Source organism: Schistocerca cancellata, chromosome 5 (assembly GCF_023864275.1).
Source record: "Schistocerca cancellata isolate TAMUIC-IGC-003103 chromosome 5, iqSchCanc2.1, whole genome shotgun sequence".
NCBI classification, from domain to species: domain Eukaryota; kingdom Metazoa; phylum Arthropoda; class Insecta; order Orthoptera; family Acrididae; genus Schistocerca; species Schistocerca cancellata.
In genome coordinates, this window is record NC_064630.1 from 365,117,524 (window position 1) to 365,134,785 (window position 17,262).

General features: G+C 44.2%; 1 protein-coding gene across 1 annotated transcript in view; it reads right to left on the reverse strand.

The window, feature by feature from the left end:
• Positions 1–5,144: 5,144 nt before the first annotated feature.
• The window catches only part of LOC126188285 (facilitated trehalose transporter Tret1-like), a 71,968-nt gene continuing 59,850 nt past the window's right edge, over positions 5,145–17,262 (reverse strand). The window contains exons 3-4 of the mRNA XM_049929869.1: positions 13,780–14,106; positions 5,145–5,872 (exon numbers count right to left, since the gene is read on the reverse strand). Coding sequence (XP_049785826.1) covers positions 5,543–5,872; positions 13,780–14,106 — 657 coding nt within the window. The 3' untranslated portion in view covers positions 5,145–5,542. The remainder of the gene's footprint in view (positions 5,873–13,779; positions 14,107–17,262) is intronic.

Below are 17,262 nucleotides of genomic sequence, written 5' to 3' on the forward strand. Positions count from 1 at the left end.
TTTACAGAGTTTCAGGGAGAGCATAAGGGAACAATTGACAGGAATGGGGGAAAGAAGTACAGTAGAAGAAGAATGGGTAGCTCTGAGGGATGAAGTAGTGAAGGCAGCAGAAGTTGAAATAGGTAAAAAGAGGAGGACCAGTACAAATCCTTGGGTAACAGAAGAAATATTGAATTCAATTGATGAAAGGAGAAAATATAAAAATGCAGTAAATGAAGCAGTCAAAAAGGAATACAAACGTCTCAAAAATGAGATCGACAGGAAGTGCAAAATGGCTAAGCAGGGATGGCTAGAGGACAAATGTAAGGATGTAGAGGCTTATCTCAATAGGGGTAACATAGATACTGCCTACAGGAAAATTAAAGAGACCTTTGAAGACAAGAGAACCACTTGTATGAACATCAAGAGCTGAGATGGAAACCCATCTCTAAGCAAAGAAGGGAAAGCAGAAAGGTGGAAGGAGTATGTAGAGGGTCTATACAAGGGCGATGTACTTGAGGACAATATTATGGAAATGGAAGAGGATGTAGATGAAGATGAAATGGGAGATACGATACTGCGTGAAGAGTTTGACAGAGCACTGAAAGACCTGAGTCAAAACAAGGCCCTGGGAGTAGACAACATTCCATTGGTACTACTGACGGCCTTGGGAGAGCCAGTTCTGACAAAACTCTACCATCTGGTGAGCAAGATGTATGAGACAGGCAAAATACCCTCAGACTTCAAGAAGAATATAATAATTCCAATCCCAAAGAAAGCTGCTGTTGACATATGTGAAAATTACCGATCTATCATATTAATAAGTCACAGCTGCAAAATACTAACACGAATTCTTTACAGACGAATGGAAAAACTGGCAGAAGCCGACCTCGGGGAAGATCAGTTTGGATTCCGCAGAAAAACTGGAACACGTGAGGCAATACCGACCTTACGACTTATCTTAGAAGAAAGATTAAGGAAAGGCAAACCTACGTTTCTAGCATTTGTAGACTTAGAGGAAGCTTTCGACAATGTTGACTGGAATACTGTCTTTCAAATTCTAAAGGTGGCAGGGGTAAAATACATGGAGCGAAAGGCTATTTACAATTTGTACAGAAACCAGATGGTAGTTATAAGAGTTGAGGGGCATGAAAGGGAAGCAGTGGTTGGGAAGGGAGTGAGACAGGGTTTTAGCCTCTCCCCGATGTTATTCAATCTGTATATTGAACAAGCAGTAAAGGAAACAAAAGAAAAATTCGGAGTAGGTATTAAAGTTCATCGAGAAGAAATAAAAACTTTGAGTTTCGCCGATGACATTGTAATTCTGTCAGAGACAGCAAAAGACTTGGAAGTGCAGTTGAACGCAATGGACAGTGTCTTGAAAGGAGGATATAAGATGAACATCAACAAAAGCAAAACGAGGATAATGGAATGTAGTCGAATTAAGTAGGGTGATGCTGAGGGAATTAGATTAGGAAATGAGACACTTAAAGTAGTAAAGGAGTTTTGCTATTTGAGGAGCAAAATAACTGATGATGGTCGAAGTAGAGAGGATATAAAATGTAGACTGGCAATGGAAAGGAAAGCGTTTCTGAAGAAGAGAAACTTTTTAACATCGAGTATAGGTTTAAGGGTCAGGAAGTCATCTCTGAAAGTCATGGAGTGTAGCCATGTATGGAAGTGAAAGGTGGACGATAAATAGTTTGGAAAAAAAGAGAATAGAAGCTTTCAAAATGTGGTGCTACAGAAGAATGCTGAAGATTAGATGGGTAGATCACATAACTAATGATGAAGTATTTAACAGAATTGGGGAGAAGAGGGGTTTGTGGCACAACTTGACAAAAAGAAGAGACCGGTTAGTAGGACATGTTCTGAGGCATCAAGGGATCACAAATTTAGCATTGGAGGGCAGCTTGGAGGGTAAAAATCGTAGAGGGAGACCAAGAGATGAATACACTAAGCAAATTCAGAAGGATGTAGGTTGCAGTAAGTACTGGGAGATGAAGAAGCTTGCTCAGGATAGGATAGCATGAAGAGCTGCATCAAACCAGTCTCAGGACTGAAGACCACAACAATTATATTATAGTATTGTATTATGATTCCACTAACACATTTTATGTATGCACGCGTTTGAAGTACCATATTTTCTTTACATGACAATGTTTAAGTTATCAAATAGCTCACATGAGGCCCTGTCATATTCTATATCCTGATGGAAAATTATTAGGAGCTGTTTTCTAATTCCAGAGAGTCTTTGTATTAACTAATTTCTGAGATGCCTAAACAGCTGATGAGCGAGAATTGCAGTCTGAAAGGTTTTTTGTTTTCTTTGAAAGAGGGATGAAGGGATAATGTGACAGTCCTTTCAAATACCGTTATGTGATACTGTCTCGCTCTCTACCACTATTTCATGTTTATTATTGTGGGAGTACCGGACCAGTGTGCTTGTGAGAAAAGCTGATCATTTATGACTCTTGGACTGTGCACTATCACTGTGGTCCCACGGTCATGTTGTCAGCAGAACTAAATCAGTGAATCTCATTAGCAGAGGAACACCTTCCCAGGGGGATGAGCAGTTTTCATTGAAGTGAAGCTGCTGCCTGCTCCACGTTATTGTGGTCAGAGCTATTGTCCTGGCCTAGCTGTGCGCAGGGGGAACCGTGCCGCTTCGTCCGTCCCTAAAGAATAAATGAATTTGACATTTTTACCTTTTCCGCATAGACATCAAAAGCCAAGACGCTGCGGCATGCACTGCCAGTGTAAGAATGACGGTTGCTATCAAACCACGTTTTGATTATCCAATTATTCTGAGTCGCCCTACCATCAAGCTTGGCACAACATCTACTTCTGTTTGGCTACTCTGAAAATCACACTTAAGTGCGTGGCAGAGAGTTCATCTAACCACATTCACAAAAATTCTCTATTGTTCCACTCTCGAGCAGCACACGGAAAATATGAACACCTATATACCTTTCCGTTCGAGCTTTGATTTGCATTATTTTGTAATGATGGTTGTTTCCCCTATGTGGGTTGCCTTCAACAAAATATTTTAGCATTCGGAGAAGAAAGTTGATTACTGAAATTTCTTAAGAAGATGCCGCCGCAACGACAGACCCCTTTGTTTCAATGACGTCCACCCCAAGACCTGTATCCTGTCCGTGATACTTTCTCCTCTATATCTCAGTTATACAAAATGTGAAGCCCTTCTTTGAACTTTTTCGACGTTCTCCGTTAATTTTGTCTGGTAATGATCCCAGACCACGCAGCAATACTCCTCAAGAGGACGGACAAGCGTAGTTCAGGCAGTGTTTTTAGCAGATCCGTTGTATCTTCTAAGTATTCTACAATAAAACGTAGACATTGATTCGCCTCCCCCAAAACATTTTACATATGCTCTTTCCTATTTAAATTGTTCGTAATTGTAATTCGTAAGTATTTTGTTGAATTTACGGCCTTTAGATTTAATTAATTTATTGCGTAATTGATGTTGAACGCATTCCTTTTAGCATCCATGTCGATGTCATCACACTTTTCATTATTTCGGGGCAGTTTGCCAATTTTCGCACTATACAGATATCTATTCTAAATCATTTTGCTATTGGCTTTGATCATCTGATGAGTTTACTAGACGATAAACGATAGCATCAGCAGCAAACAATCTAAGAAGGCTGCACAGATTGTCTCCTAAATCGTTTATATAGAAAATAAACAACAGAGGGTTTTTAACACTACCTTGGGGAACGCCAGAAATCACCTCCGTTTTGATCTAAGACTTTCCGTCGATTACAGTACTACGGACCGTGACCTCTCCGACAGGAAATCACGAATCCAGTCGTATAACAGTGACCGTATTCTATAAGCACGCAATTTAACTACAAACCGCTTGTAAATCTTCTGGAAATACAGAAATATGGAAACTAATTTGAAATTGTTTGTCGATAGCACTCAATACTTCGTGTGGATAAAGAAAAAAGAACGAGCGTTGTACTTGTTCGTCTTGCATGACCAAAGATTTGTTTTATAGCGCGAGTTACACTTGTGCTCCTTGAGTTGGATGTGGGACTTTGCAGATGCAACTTTCGAGGTGGATTCTTGTGTCATAGCCAGTGATGATTCCTTTAAAAATATATCGCCTCTGTAAGACTTTGATCCTACAGCTACTTAGCGATTCTCATTCAACTGCACTTACTTTGGGAACCATCTTGCTGAAAATTTCCGGATGATGAGTCTATTTTGGACAATGTCACATGAAGAACCGTGACTTACGTGCATTGAGATTAACACTTCGTCAGGAACTCATACTACTGAGCGAGGTGGCGCAGTGATTACCACACTGGACTCGCATTCTGGAGGCGACGGTACAAACCCGCGTCCAGCCATCCTAATTTAGGTTTTCCGTGATTTCCCTAAAACGCTTCAGGAAAATTCCGGGATGGTTCCTTTCAAAGGGCTTGGCCGACTTCCTTCCTCATCCTCACCATATCCGATGGGATCGATGATCGCGCTGTTTGGTCCCTTCCTCCAGACCAATCAGCCAACCCCTAGTCGATTATTCAGAATCACATCATGAGACTTGCTCAACGTTGTCATCAGTGGCGGATGTCATTGGATGTCATTCTCTTCCTGCGCCAGTCACTGTTATTCTATCGCTTTTGAGTAGTTCAAACTGGTGGTAAACACTTTGTCCTTACATTGCGCTTAAAGTATTCTATGAATTTCAGCTCCTTGTATAACTTCTCCCAAAGACAATAATGCCATTTAGCTACTGGCAAGCTCTGTAGGTTACTAGAATGGAAGCGCGTACCGTAATTGACTTACCGTGTATCTCTTAGCCTAAGTTGTGGAAGAGTTGCTATCATGTATCTCAACTTCAGTTTATAACTTGTAAAAAAGTTGGGACAGATGATTCGTCCAATTACCTGCCTGGCAATCTGTTCATTTAAAATGGTATTGATTTGTAACTAAGATTGAAATTCAGAAATGATAAAAATTTATTACGTCAGTAGAAATACACAATGTCTTTCAGGTACAAAAACACAAGTAATAAACACAAAACTACTCGTTAAATGACTTGGCCATTTGGAAATGTGCCTGTCGTGTGGAATGAACCTAAAAGAGATATTGAGTATCTTGGGAATATGCTTGGTTACTTATAAATCACGCTTTCCGCTCTTTCAGCTCAGCTCATTGTTCTTCTACAGTAATGGTTAAGTTGTTTCCTTATTCTTCTATCGTTAATTAGCATTAAGATGATGCTAGTACAGTGTTCACTAGATCACAGTTCATGTTCGACTACAGGCGGTGTACAATTACATTGTTCACTACGTGTAATCGCACTTTAAAGAGCAGCAAATACTGCGAAGCGATCGTAAAGCAGAAGTATCAGATTGAAAGTTCACAGAGGTTCTGATGCAGAACACGAAAGAAAGTACTCTCAGCAAAGAATGGAAACTGTTTATTATATTCGATAGCTGCGGCATCTTTCATTGCAGCAACCCTTGACGCTCACTGGGCGCATCCAGTTGCTGGTGCAGCGATTCCGGGGGAAAGCCGCGCGGCTCTCCTACGATCTGTCTTTGGCGTCGTGTCTGGCACGGTCCGCAGCGGCCTGGGCCCTCATCTCGGTGTTGAGATCCTCCAGCGATCGGCCCTTCGTCTCCGGGATGAAGAAGACCGTGAAGAGGAGCGCCGTGGCGGCGCACGCCGCGAAGAACCAGAAGCAGACGTAGGTGCCCAGCGCGGAGCTCACCACCTGGAAGAGCTTGATGGTCGCCGAGGTGAGCACCGCGTTCCACACGGCGATGAACGAGATGGTCAGGCTGCGCACCCCGTCCGGCACCAGCTCGTTGGCCACCACCCATATTAGCGCGTTGGCGCCGATGTTAAACAGCAGCTAGAAAAGATGCAAAGCGCTGTCAGGCTGCTGCACCAAAAGAGGCAGCTCGAGCGTCAGACGTAGAAATGGCGACGAAGGACTTAAGACTTCTGCACAAACAGAACTTTTCGTCAAATCGCGTGTTAAGGACTTCTAGCGCAAAGTATTAAACAAGCTATAATGGGATCCACAATTTTAATCCTACTTGAATGTTAATTTTGGCAAGGATTTCAGCACGTATCTCCGTTGTGGAGAAAACCAGAAACTATAGCTAACTCATTTTCTGAACTCTTTTCTTGATATCATATTCTAAAAAGGATAGGAATTTCCACGCAAATAGGACTCATTTTTAATGGAGATACAGGGTAGCAGTTATTGGAGTACACTACTGGCCATTAAAATTGCTACAGCACGAAGATGACGGGCTACAGACACGAAATTTAACCGACAGGAAGAAGATGCTGTGATATGCAAATGATTAGCTTCTCAGAGCATTCACACAAGGTTGGCGCCGGTGGCGACACCTACAACGTGCTGACATGAGGAAAGTTTCCAACCGATTTATCATACACAAACAGCAGTTGACCGGTGTTGCCTGGTGAAACGTTGTTGTGATGCCTCGTGTAAGGAGGAGAAATACATACCATCACGTTTCCGACTTTCATAAAGGTCGGATTGTAACCTATCGCGATTGCGGTTTATCGTATCGCGACATTGCTGCTCGCATTGGTCGAGATCCAATGATAATTAGGAGAATATGGAATCGGTGGGTTCAGGAAGGTAATACGGAACACAGTGCTGGATCCCAACGGCCTCGTATCACTAGCAGTCGAGATGACAGGCATCTTATCCGCATGGCTGTAACGGATGGTGCAGTCTCGTCTCGATCCCTGAGTCAAAAGATGGGGACGTTTGCAAAATATCATCTGCACGAACAGTTCGAAGACGTTTGCAGCAGCATGGACTATCAGCTTGGACACAATGGCTGCGGTTACCCTTGACGCTGCATCACAGACAGGAGCGCCTGCGATGGTGTACTCAACGAAAAACCTGGGTGCACGAATGCCAAAACGTCATTTTTTCGGATGAATCCAGGTTCTGTTTACAGCATCATGATGGTCGCATCCGTGTTTGGCGACATCGCGGTGAACGCACATTGGAAGGGTGTATTTGTCATCGCCATACTGGCGTATCACCCGGCGTGATGGTATGCGGTGCCATTGGTTACACGTCTCGGTCACCTCTTGTTCGTATTGTCGGCACTTTCAACAGTGGACGTTACATTTCAGACGTGTTACGCCCGTGGCACTACCCTTCATTCGATCCCTGCGAAACCCTACATTTCAGCAGGATAACGCACCACCGCATGTTGCAGGTTCTGGGCTCTGAGCACTATGGGACTCAACTGCTGTGGTCATAAGTCCCCTAGAACTTAGAACTACTTAAACCTAACTAACCTAAGGACACCACACAACACCCGGCCATCACGAGGCAGAGAAAATCCCTGACCCCGCCGGGAATCGAACCCGGGAACCCGGGCGTGGGAAGCGAGAACGCTACCGCACGACCACGAGATGCGGGCTGCAGGTTCTATACAGGCCTTTCTGGATACAGAAAATGTTCGACTGCTGCCCTGGCCAGCACATTCTCCAGATCTCTCACCAATTGAAAACCTCAGGTCAATGGTGGACGAGCAACTGGCTCGTCACAATACGCCAGTCACTACTCTTGATGAACTGTGGTATCGTGTTGACGCTGCATAGGGAGCTGTACATGTAAACGTCATCCAAGCTCTGTTTGACTCAATGCCCAGGCGTATCAAGGCCGTTATTAAGGCCAGTGGTGGTGGCTCTGTGTACTGATTTCTCACGATCTATGCACCCAAATTGCGTGAAAATGTAATCACATGTCAGTTCTAGTATAATATATTTGTCCAATGAATACCCGTTTATCATCTGTATTTCTTCTTGGCGTAGCAATTTTAATGGACAGTAGAGTATATGAAATAAAATCGTCATAACTTCTGAACGGTTTGCGTTACGAAGTTAAAACTGCACGGTAGGCCGCGGCGCATGGTTGGAATTAGGATGGCATGCATGCGTGGTTTAGCGACGAAGCCCACTTTCATTTGGATGGCTTCGTAATAAGCAAAACTGGCACATTTCGGGCGCTGAGAAACCGCATTTCGCGGTCGAGAAGTCTCTTCACCCCCAACAGGTGAGTGTGTGGTGTGCAATTTCCGATCACGGAATAAACGGCGCGATATTCCTTGATGGCACAATGACTATCGAATGGTACTTGAAGGTTTGGGAAGGTGATTTCATCCCCATTACCCAAAGTGACCTGATTTCCACAACAGAAGACGGAGCTCGACACCATCGAAGAAGGAGAGTGTTTGATGTCCTGCAGGAGCACCCCGCGGAGCGCATTCTTGCTCTGTGGTATCCAGAGGCCACTGGCGTGGGCCTCTGGGGCACCCAGCGGCGACTGGGATGGGACTCGACTGGCCGCCATATTCTTCTGATCTGAACACATGGGATCCCTTTTTGCGGGGCTATATTTAAAGATAAGTGGTACAGTAATAAACCCAAAACCACTGCTGAACTGAAAACAGCCATTCAGGAGCTCATCGACAGCATGGGTGTTCCGAAATTACAGCGGGTCATGCAGAATTTCATTATTCGTCTGGGCCATATAATCGCCAATGAAGGTACGCATACCGAACATGTCATAACCTAAATCCGAATACCTGTAGTGACGTTTACATGTTGAATAAAGTGTGCGAAAGCCGTAGTCTGTAACTAATTTACGCTTTTTCTCGTATAGTTCAATAGTTCTGTACCTAGTATTAAGAGAAAGCACTGTCTTTGTGTATCTTGTGGAAGTGTGACAGGACTGGTACCATTCACGATATGCGTAGTGATTTAGTAACAAAGGGCGGAAATGGCAGAAGACAGTAGCTCAAAAAGAACGCAGTTGTAATGAGTGTAATGCATAGGACCCAGGTTTTGCTCCTTTTACTGACAAGGACTAATACGTGGTAGAAGGACTGGAACTGGAAGACAATTGCATGATGCTTATTGAGGCGCTACTTGAGGAAGCTGACTACCTGGAGATGGGTGTGCTGAGCACATTTCCTTCCTCATCTTACAGGAGGTCATTGGCAGATGCTGGCAGAGAGGTACATCGCCCCTGAATAGCTCATGGGGTACAGAAAGTGGAAATGTATGCCCTCTACGTGTCCTCATGGGCAGAAGGAAAAGGCGTGTCGTGTAACTGGAAAATTCCATCCAGCCATTGACTGAAATACGTTGTCTAGCCGCCCCTTCCCTCTAATGCGAGATGTGGCTGGAACAGTCATCATCTTCCACTCATATGATCCTAGGCACCGACATGACGTACTTCATTGCCGAAACGTTAGCATAGGAGAGAAATTCGTCGCGGTCCCCGTCAAATCAGTCAGAAGACTGATGATTAGACCAGATGGCGAATATACTTCAGCGGACAGTGAGTCTCCACCATGAGCAACGTCGAAGAAGACTGTACAGTTATTTCAGGATGGGCAGCAGATTTCTGACGTGACTGTACGCTCGCTAGTAGGTGGGACTTCACATAAATAAGTAAACAAATGCAATATAGGTGTGCAGGTAATAACGTTTCTTACCATGTTCACACAAAATCAAATGGTTGAAATGGCTCTGACCACTATGGAACATAACTTCTGAGGTCATCAGCCCCGTAGAACTTAGAACTACTTACACCTAACTAACCTAAGGACATTACACACATCCATGCCCGAGGCAGGATTCGAACCTGCGAACGTAGTGGTCGTGCGGTTCCAGACTCTAACGCCTAGAACCGCTCGGCCACTCCGGCCGGCTTCACACAAAAGCACTGGAAATTAACAGTTGTGGAAAGATCGTTTTTCCAAACATATACAACCTTCAACGACTGTACATGTGTACGAAAAACATAACCACAATGAAGCTACTAACAAATAAGCCTCATATTAAATTATATTGAGTGATTGGAATATACAGGCCAAAACAAGACAAAAGTGAGTACCAGTACAGACAACTAGGTTATGCGAAGAAAATAGCTAGTGAATGCGAAGAAAAAGCAGCGGTTAGGGGGAGGGGGGAGAGTTTCAGATTCTGTTCAACTCCAAATACCAGTGTAATTTGTATGATTTCCTTCAATTTGTTTGACAAATTATACGTAGCTCAATCATGAAGGACTGCAGCTAACAGACTTACTGAATGTACATGTCTGCTCTTCATGATCGGAATGAATGTCATTCTATTGATGTCAAATATGCTTCTCTCCACAGAGAAGGAAAAAAAACTAACATTACTTGAAATTCTGGCTATCATAAACACCAGTCACATAATCCTGACTAAATCCTTAATTATCATATACAGTTCCCTTATTCACACATGCTAAACTAGCAATAGTCGGTTTATATTCGCTCACTATGAGCTAATATGCTTGTTGTAAACACTATAACTGTTACCCATCCATATTACATTAACTCCCTCCTCCCCTCTGTCATCCCCCCCCCCCAATTTTTTGCCTGTTCATGATATTCTGCAGTTGCTTCGGCCATATAACATTATAGTCTGTGACAGTACACATTTGTGTCCTCTTTTGGCCGGTATATTCTACTTTTATTTACTAAATATAATGTACTGTAAGGTTTTGTTCACAGCTTCGTTGTACACTACCATAAAAAAATTAGTACACCCGTTTAGAGGTTTAAAATTCATTGAAGCTTTATTGTTGCATCAGTGCATATAGAGTACAGGAAATGATTAAATTTTCAGATCAATAGCACGAGTTACCAGGCATCGACTAATGCTGAAACACCAATATTAGTATGTGGTGTAGCCTTCACGGGCGGCAATGAGGCGCTTACTCTAGCATTCTTTCGGTCGCACGCATGGCGAATATTGTCCTAGGATACGTTATGCTACACCTGCTCGACCTGTACACAAAGTTCTGTAAGCGTTGTTGGTTGAGTAGTCGCAAGAGTCTTCTCATCCCGTCACATCCCACTTGTGCTCGACTGGAAACAAGTTCTAGAAATCGTGCTGGCCAGGGAAGTGGCTGCACGTCTTGCAGAGCACGTTGAGTTTCACAGGCAGTGTTTGGGCGAGCATTACTCTGTTGGAACATTACACCACCTTCCTGTCGCAAGAACGGCAAAAGAACAGGTCTAACAATATTCTGTACGTACCGAGCACTAGTTAGCGTCCCCTCCAGAGACACCAAATGTGAACGAGCGTTGTAGCCTGGGGTGGGGCCAGTATGCCTCGGATGAATGCACTCTACGAGACAGCACTCGCCAGGTCAACATCGTACGAGCAAACGGCGGTCACTTGCGTGCAGGCAGAATACGTTTTCATCGCTGAAGACCACCGCGTGCCATTCCATCTTCCGAGTTGTCCTCTGACGGCACCAGTCGAGCCTTGTACGTCGATGCTGTGGCATGAGTGGAACACTGGCTAGAGGCATAAGTGCCCGCAGTCCCACTGCTAATAACCAGTTCACAACAGCTCATGTTGACACGTCTGGACTCACAAGCCCTCATATCTGTGCTGTGGTAGTTGTGGGGTATGTCACTGCTGCCCTTACAATTCGACTATCCTGCGTGGGCATCGGGAACCTCGTCTACAAGTGTGAGAGTGTTCATGTCACGGCTCATACCTACAAAATTGCACAGTTGACGCAGGACGTCCAACTTGTGTGCAATTGTGTCATTTCTCTGAAAGGACCATCCTGCCCTTCGGACGGCCATAATTTGACCCCTTTCAAATTCGCTCCGTTGGTTGTAGGAAGCATGACTGCGTCTCCGTAGCATGCTTGCTTCACACGTTTGCACACACTGAGCCTTCTGGCTGTGAACATTCCCTATTAAAGCGTAGACGTAAGGCGCTCTGGTAGCTATGCAACTACGCTGTTGGCGGATGACGTCGAAGCCATTACCAATATGTCTACTATCCCCCAGGTGGCATATGCCATCATCGGATCATAATCGACATCCTCTTTCAAGGTGTTCTAATTTTTGGGTATATGTCTTTGGAAAAACTGATGTTGTGTGGATTATCTACGGAGTTGTAACTTGTCTGAGGAGGTCCTAAAAAGCTGAAATTTGATTTACATCTAACTATAAAATAAATAATACTGTAGAACGTCTTTTGTGTATACTCCAGTTTATAATTAGTGTGTCGTAGTTCTTAGGTAGTGTCTGTCCAGACCGATGCAAGTCGGAAGTATATTATGCTTACTGCAGCAGGAACGAGTATACAACCGTAGCAATGTTAATTGTGTCATTAGAAGGAAGTGCACTTCCCAGCAGTGGGGAAACGTACGAAAATTGCATTGAAAAGTATGGGTTTCCAACACAAAGCGCAATACGGACGTCAGGTACTGTTATAGAAGGCGCATATTGTTACGCTTCGAAACATATTGTGACACAACATTGTGGGAATAGACATTCATTCGATAATACGGGTAGGCGAAACGTGGGTTAAGGCTGGGGAAGTGCTGGATGGATGACACTCCAACCAACAACGGTCATCACCTAACTTGATGACAAGCTAGATTAAGTGTGGTCCTTGCAGTCTCTTCCAGTGGTTTTGTTCATGACGTACTTTTAGTTTTTTGGTCCAAAAATTCAGGTGATTACCACGTAGACATGTACCTCGCACGTTTTATTGAATGGTTCAGGAACATATCAAAATAGTTCCTTGCACCTACAGCAATTGTAATAGACAATGCTCCATTTCATTTAGTGATTCTGAACAGAGCCCCATCCAGAAGCGATTGCAAAGACGTTGGGGTAGAGTGGTTACTGGTAGTTTCTGTTATATTCGCTTGTTAAAAAAGAAGCCTACAATGCCAGTTATGTAGTAGACGAAATCGCCGTGGAGCAGCGTCAGACTGCATAAGGTTGCCACCATATCACTGCCATTTCAACTCCACTGTGTTAGTATGTAGTCAGGAAGAAAAAAAGTCCTTTTCTATAACAGAGGGGGAATGGCTGTTGCTTGGAGCTCTTGCAACAGTGGAGGAAAAGGTCGATCACGTCGAAAAACGTAATCCTCCAGAAAGAATAGACAATAAAGGTATCATTAGTGACCATGAACAGCTAACAATTTGTCGTATTAATGACGATGAAGACAGTTTTGACGTTTCCGACAACAGTGACGATGGGGAGCTGGACAGAATTGCGCCATTGTCAACGTAAATTGGAGTGAAAAAGTACTAATATCGGTTATTCATTGCATCATTATCATTATAAGACGTAGAGCAAGAAGTTAAATCTCGGTTACTACGTGATTTGTAAACTATGTGCCATATTGTTTCAAGATATCGATCATCATCAAATGCGTATTTTCGGTACATCTTTCTTCCATGATCGATATCAAGTTTTTCGTTATGCTTACATTTACGTTATTATGCTGTTGTTTATTTGCTGTCATTGTTGTATCAACTAAAGTAACGAAGTCTTACATCACTGATTTTGTTCAATAGCTTACATTTATGAGATGTAACAGAAAACCGTATTGAATTTTGAAATTACAATGAAATCAGACCTTTAGCTGCTTACAGGCGTTGATAAATACCAACGGGGGCAGTTGAAAAATGTGTGCCCCGACTGGACCTCGAACCCGGGACCTCCTTTGATATTTATCAACGCCTGTAAGCAGCTAAAGGTCCGATTTCACTGTAATTTCTTTCTTAGAGAGCTGCAACATCGCCAATGGTATCTGTACAGATACCAGTTTCATACAGAAAACCGTATTATCGGCTATATGTACAGAGGCTGCTGTTGCAACAACACTATTGTAGTACAGCCTACTTAACATGACGTAATGCGAACTTCGCTGACGAAGATATAGTGTATTAGACGGGACACTTACGTGGAATGAAATTAGAGCTGTGAGAGGCAACCAGTAGAGGCTCTCCACGAGTTCATCGCTGCCATGCTCCTTGAGGTAGAAGTAGATGCCCTCAGCAATCATAAAAATCGAGCTGCCCGTGTAGGACAACATCAGCAGCGGTCGCCGACCGGTGCAGTCCACCAGCAGCGACGAACCTAGGGAAGAGATCGTCTGGATCGAGTTCACCACGATGGTCGACACGTCGGAGTCCAGCGAGCTGCCGCTCCACAGGAAGATCTGCGTCGCGTACGCGCCAATGGCGGGGCTGCCGCAGAAGATGTTCAGCGTGGTGAGCGTGGCGACCACCTGCGGCAGTGGGAGAGGTCCTTTCCATTACCTCAGGAAACTTGGCAAAGCAACAGTGATTCTGATAGATAACATGTTACGAGGATCTGTGCAAAGTCTCTGGATTGATCAATGTTGAGTACTTCATCTCTAAACAATTGCTTGCGGCGCCGTCACGTTTTTCAAAATTGACGTCCAGTGACTAAACTGATGTAAGAGGGTTCGAGGATTAGCATCCCATAGATTTCTAGGGCGTTATTTTTCGAGGCAGCCCTTATGACTTGGCACAATATGGACGCCATGCCTCGTGAATGAGACTCTAACATCTTTATGAGCCAGTTACAGCACTCTGTCTCAGTCAGTATACCTGCCTCTAAGGTCACATACATACAGGGTGTTACAAAGAGGTACGGCCAAACTTTCAGGAAACATTCCTCACAAACAAAGAAAGAAAATATGTTGTGTGGACATGTGTCCGGAAACGCTTACTTTCCATGTTAGAGCTCATTTTATTACTTCTCTTCAAATCACATTAATCATGGAATGGAAACACACAGCAACAGAATGTACCAACGTGACTTCAAACACTTTGTTAGAGGAAATGTTCAAAATGTCCTCCGTTAGCGAGGATACATGCATCCACCCTCCGTCGCATGGAATCCCTGATGCGCTGATGCAGCCCTGGAGAATGGCGTATTGTATCATAGCCGCCCACAATACGAGCACGAAGAGTCTCTACATTTGGTACCGGGGTTGCGTAGACAAGAGCTTTCAAATGCCGCCATAAATGAAAGTCAAGAGGACTGAGGTCAGGAGAGTGTGGAGGCCATGGAATTGGTCCGCCTCTACCATCCATCGGTCACCGAATCTGTTGTTGAGAAGCGTACGAACACTTCGACTGAAATGTGCAAGAGCTCCATCGTGCATGGACCACATGTTGTGTCGTACTTGTAAAGGCACATGTTCTAGCAGCACAGGTAGAGTATCCCGTATGAAATCATGATAACGTGCTCCATTGAGCGTAGGTGGAAAAACATGGGGCCCATTCAAGACATCACCAACAATGTCTGCCCAAACGTTCACAGAAAATCTTTGTCGATGACGTGATTGCACAAATGCGTGCGGATTCTCGTCAGCCCACACATGTTGATCGTGAAAATTTACAATTTGATCACGCTGGAATGAAGCCTCATCCGTAAAGAGAACATTTGCACTGAAATGAGGATTGACACATTGTTGGATGTCGCAGAAGTGTACGCGTGGAAGCCAATCAGCTGCTGATAGTGCCTGCACACGCTGTACATGGTACGGAAACAACTGGTTCTCCCGTAGCACTCTCCATACAGTGACGTGGTCAACGTTACCTTGTACAGCAGCCACTTCTCTGACGCTGGCATTAGGGTTATCGTCAACTGCACGATGAATTGCCTCGTCCATTGCAGGTGTCCTCGTCGTTCTAGGTCTTCCCCAGTCGCGAGTCATAGGCTGAAATGTTCCGTGCTCCCTAAGACGCCGATCAATTGCTTCGAACGTCTTCCTGTCGGGGCACCTTTGTTCTGGAAATCGGTCTCGATACAAACGTACCGCGCCACGGCTATTGCCCCGTGCTAATCCATACATCAAATGGGCATCTGCCAACTCCGCATTTGTAAACATTGCATTGACTGCAAAACCACGTTCGTGATGAACACTAACCTTTTGATGCTACGTACTAACGTGCTTGATGCTAGTACTGTAGGGCAATGAGTCGCATGTCGACACAAGCACCGAAGTCAACATTACCTTCCTTCAATTGGGCCAACTGGCGGTGAATCGAAGAAGTACAGTGCATACTGACGAAACTAAAATGAGCTCTAACATGGAAATTAAGCGTTTCCAGACACATGTCCACATGACATCTTTTCTTTATTTGTGTGTGAGGAATGTTTCCTGAAAGTTTGGCCGTACCTTTTTGTAACACCCTGTATACATCCATACTCTGCTAATGAGGCACACCATTATGATCACCTACCATACAACAACCATTCTGAGTGGAATGGATTTGACAAGTCCTTGGTAGGTTTATAGAACTACGTAGGACGTGATGTCTATGTAGAGATCACGGCATGGAGTTGGCCCCCTGTAGAGTTCCAGACGTGTGCTATAAGATTCAAAGTAGCCGAATTTGGTGACCAAGCCATCAACGTGAGTTTACTATAGTGCTTCTTAAACCACTGTAGCATGGTTCTGGCCCCGTGACAAGGACAGTTATCCTGATGGAAGATGACATCACAGTCAAGAAAGACATGCGGCATGAAGGGATTCAGGTGGTCCCTAACACTGTCGAAGTACGCCACAACCTATGGTGCTTTAGTCAGAGGACAAGTCTCCGATCACGTTACGTGATGAGGTGTGGACCTCCAATATCCTGTCGTTTAAATATGGTTTCAATGTTGTTTTGCAACATTCCATAGATGCCGACGAGAGCGAGACGAGAACAGTCATCCAGCTTCGTATTTTGCCAGATAATGCTTCCTAGGCGCCAAATCATGACAATCTGGCAACTGCCCAAGTCGCTTGTGTCAGTAGATTTCCCCATTTGCGATCCGTACAGACGCCAGAATGATTCCCCTTTCGTCTACGCTCCGTTTATATACTTTTCTTAGGGTATCATGTGCCCAGAACGCCATCGCGATGTATTAATTCTCACAATTAGCAATGGTTATACTGTTTTGGCTTTTCAGTATACTGAAATTCTTCTTGTGGACTCTACGAATGGAGCACGAAAGTGACTACTTACATTCCTCTGTGCCCACTGTCATTAATCTAATTTTCTCTGTGCGATTCCTGCTGAAGCGATACATAGACTGCTGATTTACAGTCCCAGATCGCTCTCTTAATACTGACTTTTGGAAATTTCTAATTTAGCTATTACGTAGGACTTCACGTCTGTTTTCAAGCGTGTACCAATGCAGAGTTTTCGAAATTTCTGTGACGCTCTCCGTTGGGTCAAACTAAGCTGAGAACATTCGTGCCCCTTCTCTTGGTGTACTTTCAGTGTTACCTCGAGTATTTGTTTTGGATTTCATGTAACCGAGTAATTATCTAGGATGGCCAGCAAGATTGTGGCACAGAGTGGTTGCCTCAGTATATATGTTTCACCCGAGGACGTCCTTGTGCGATTAGTACGGTACTTCA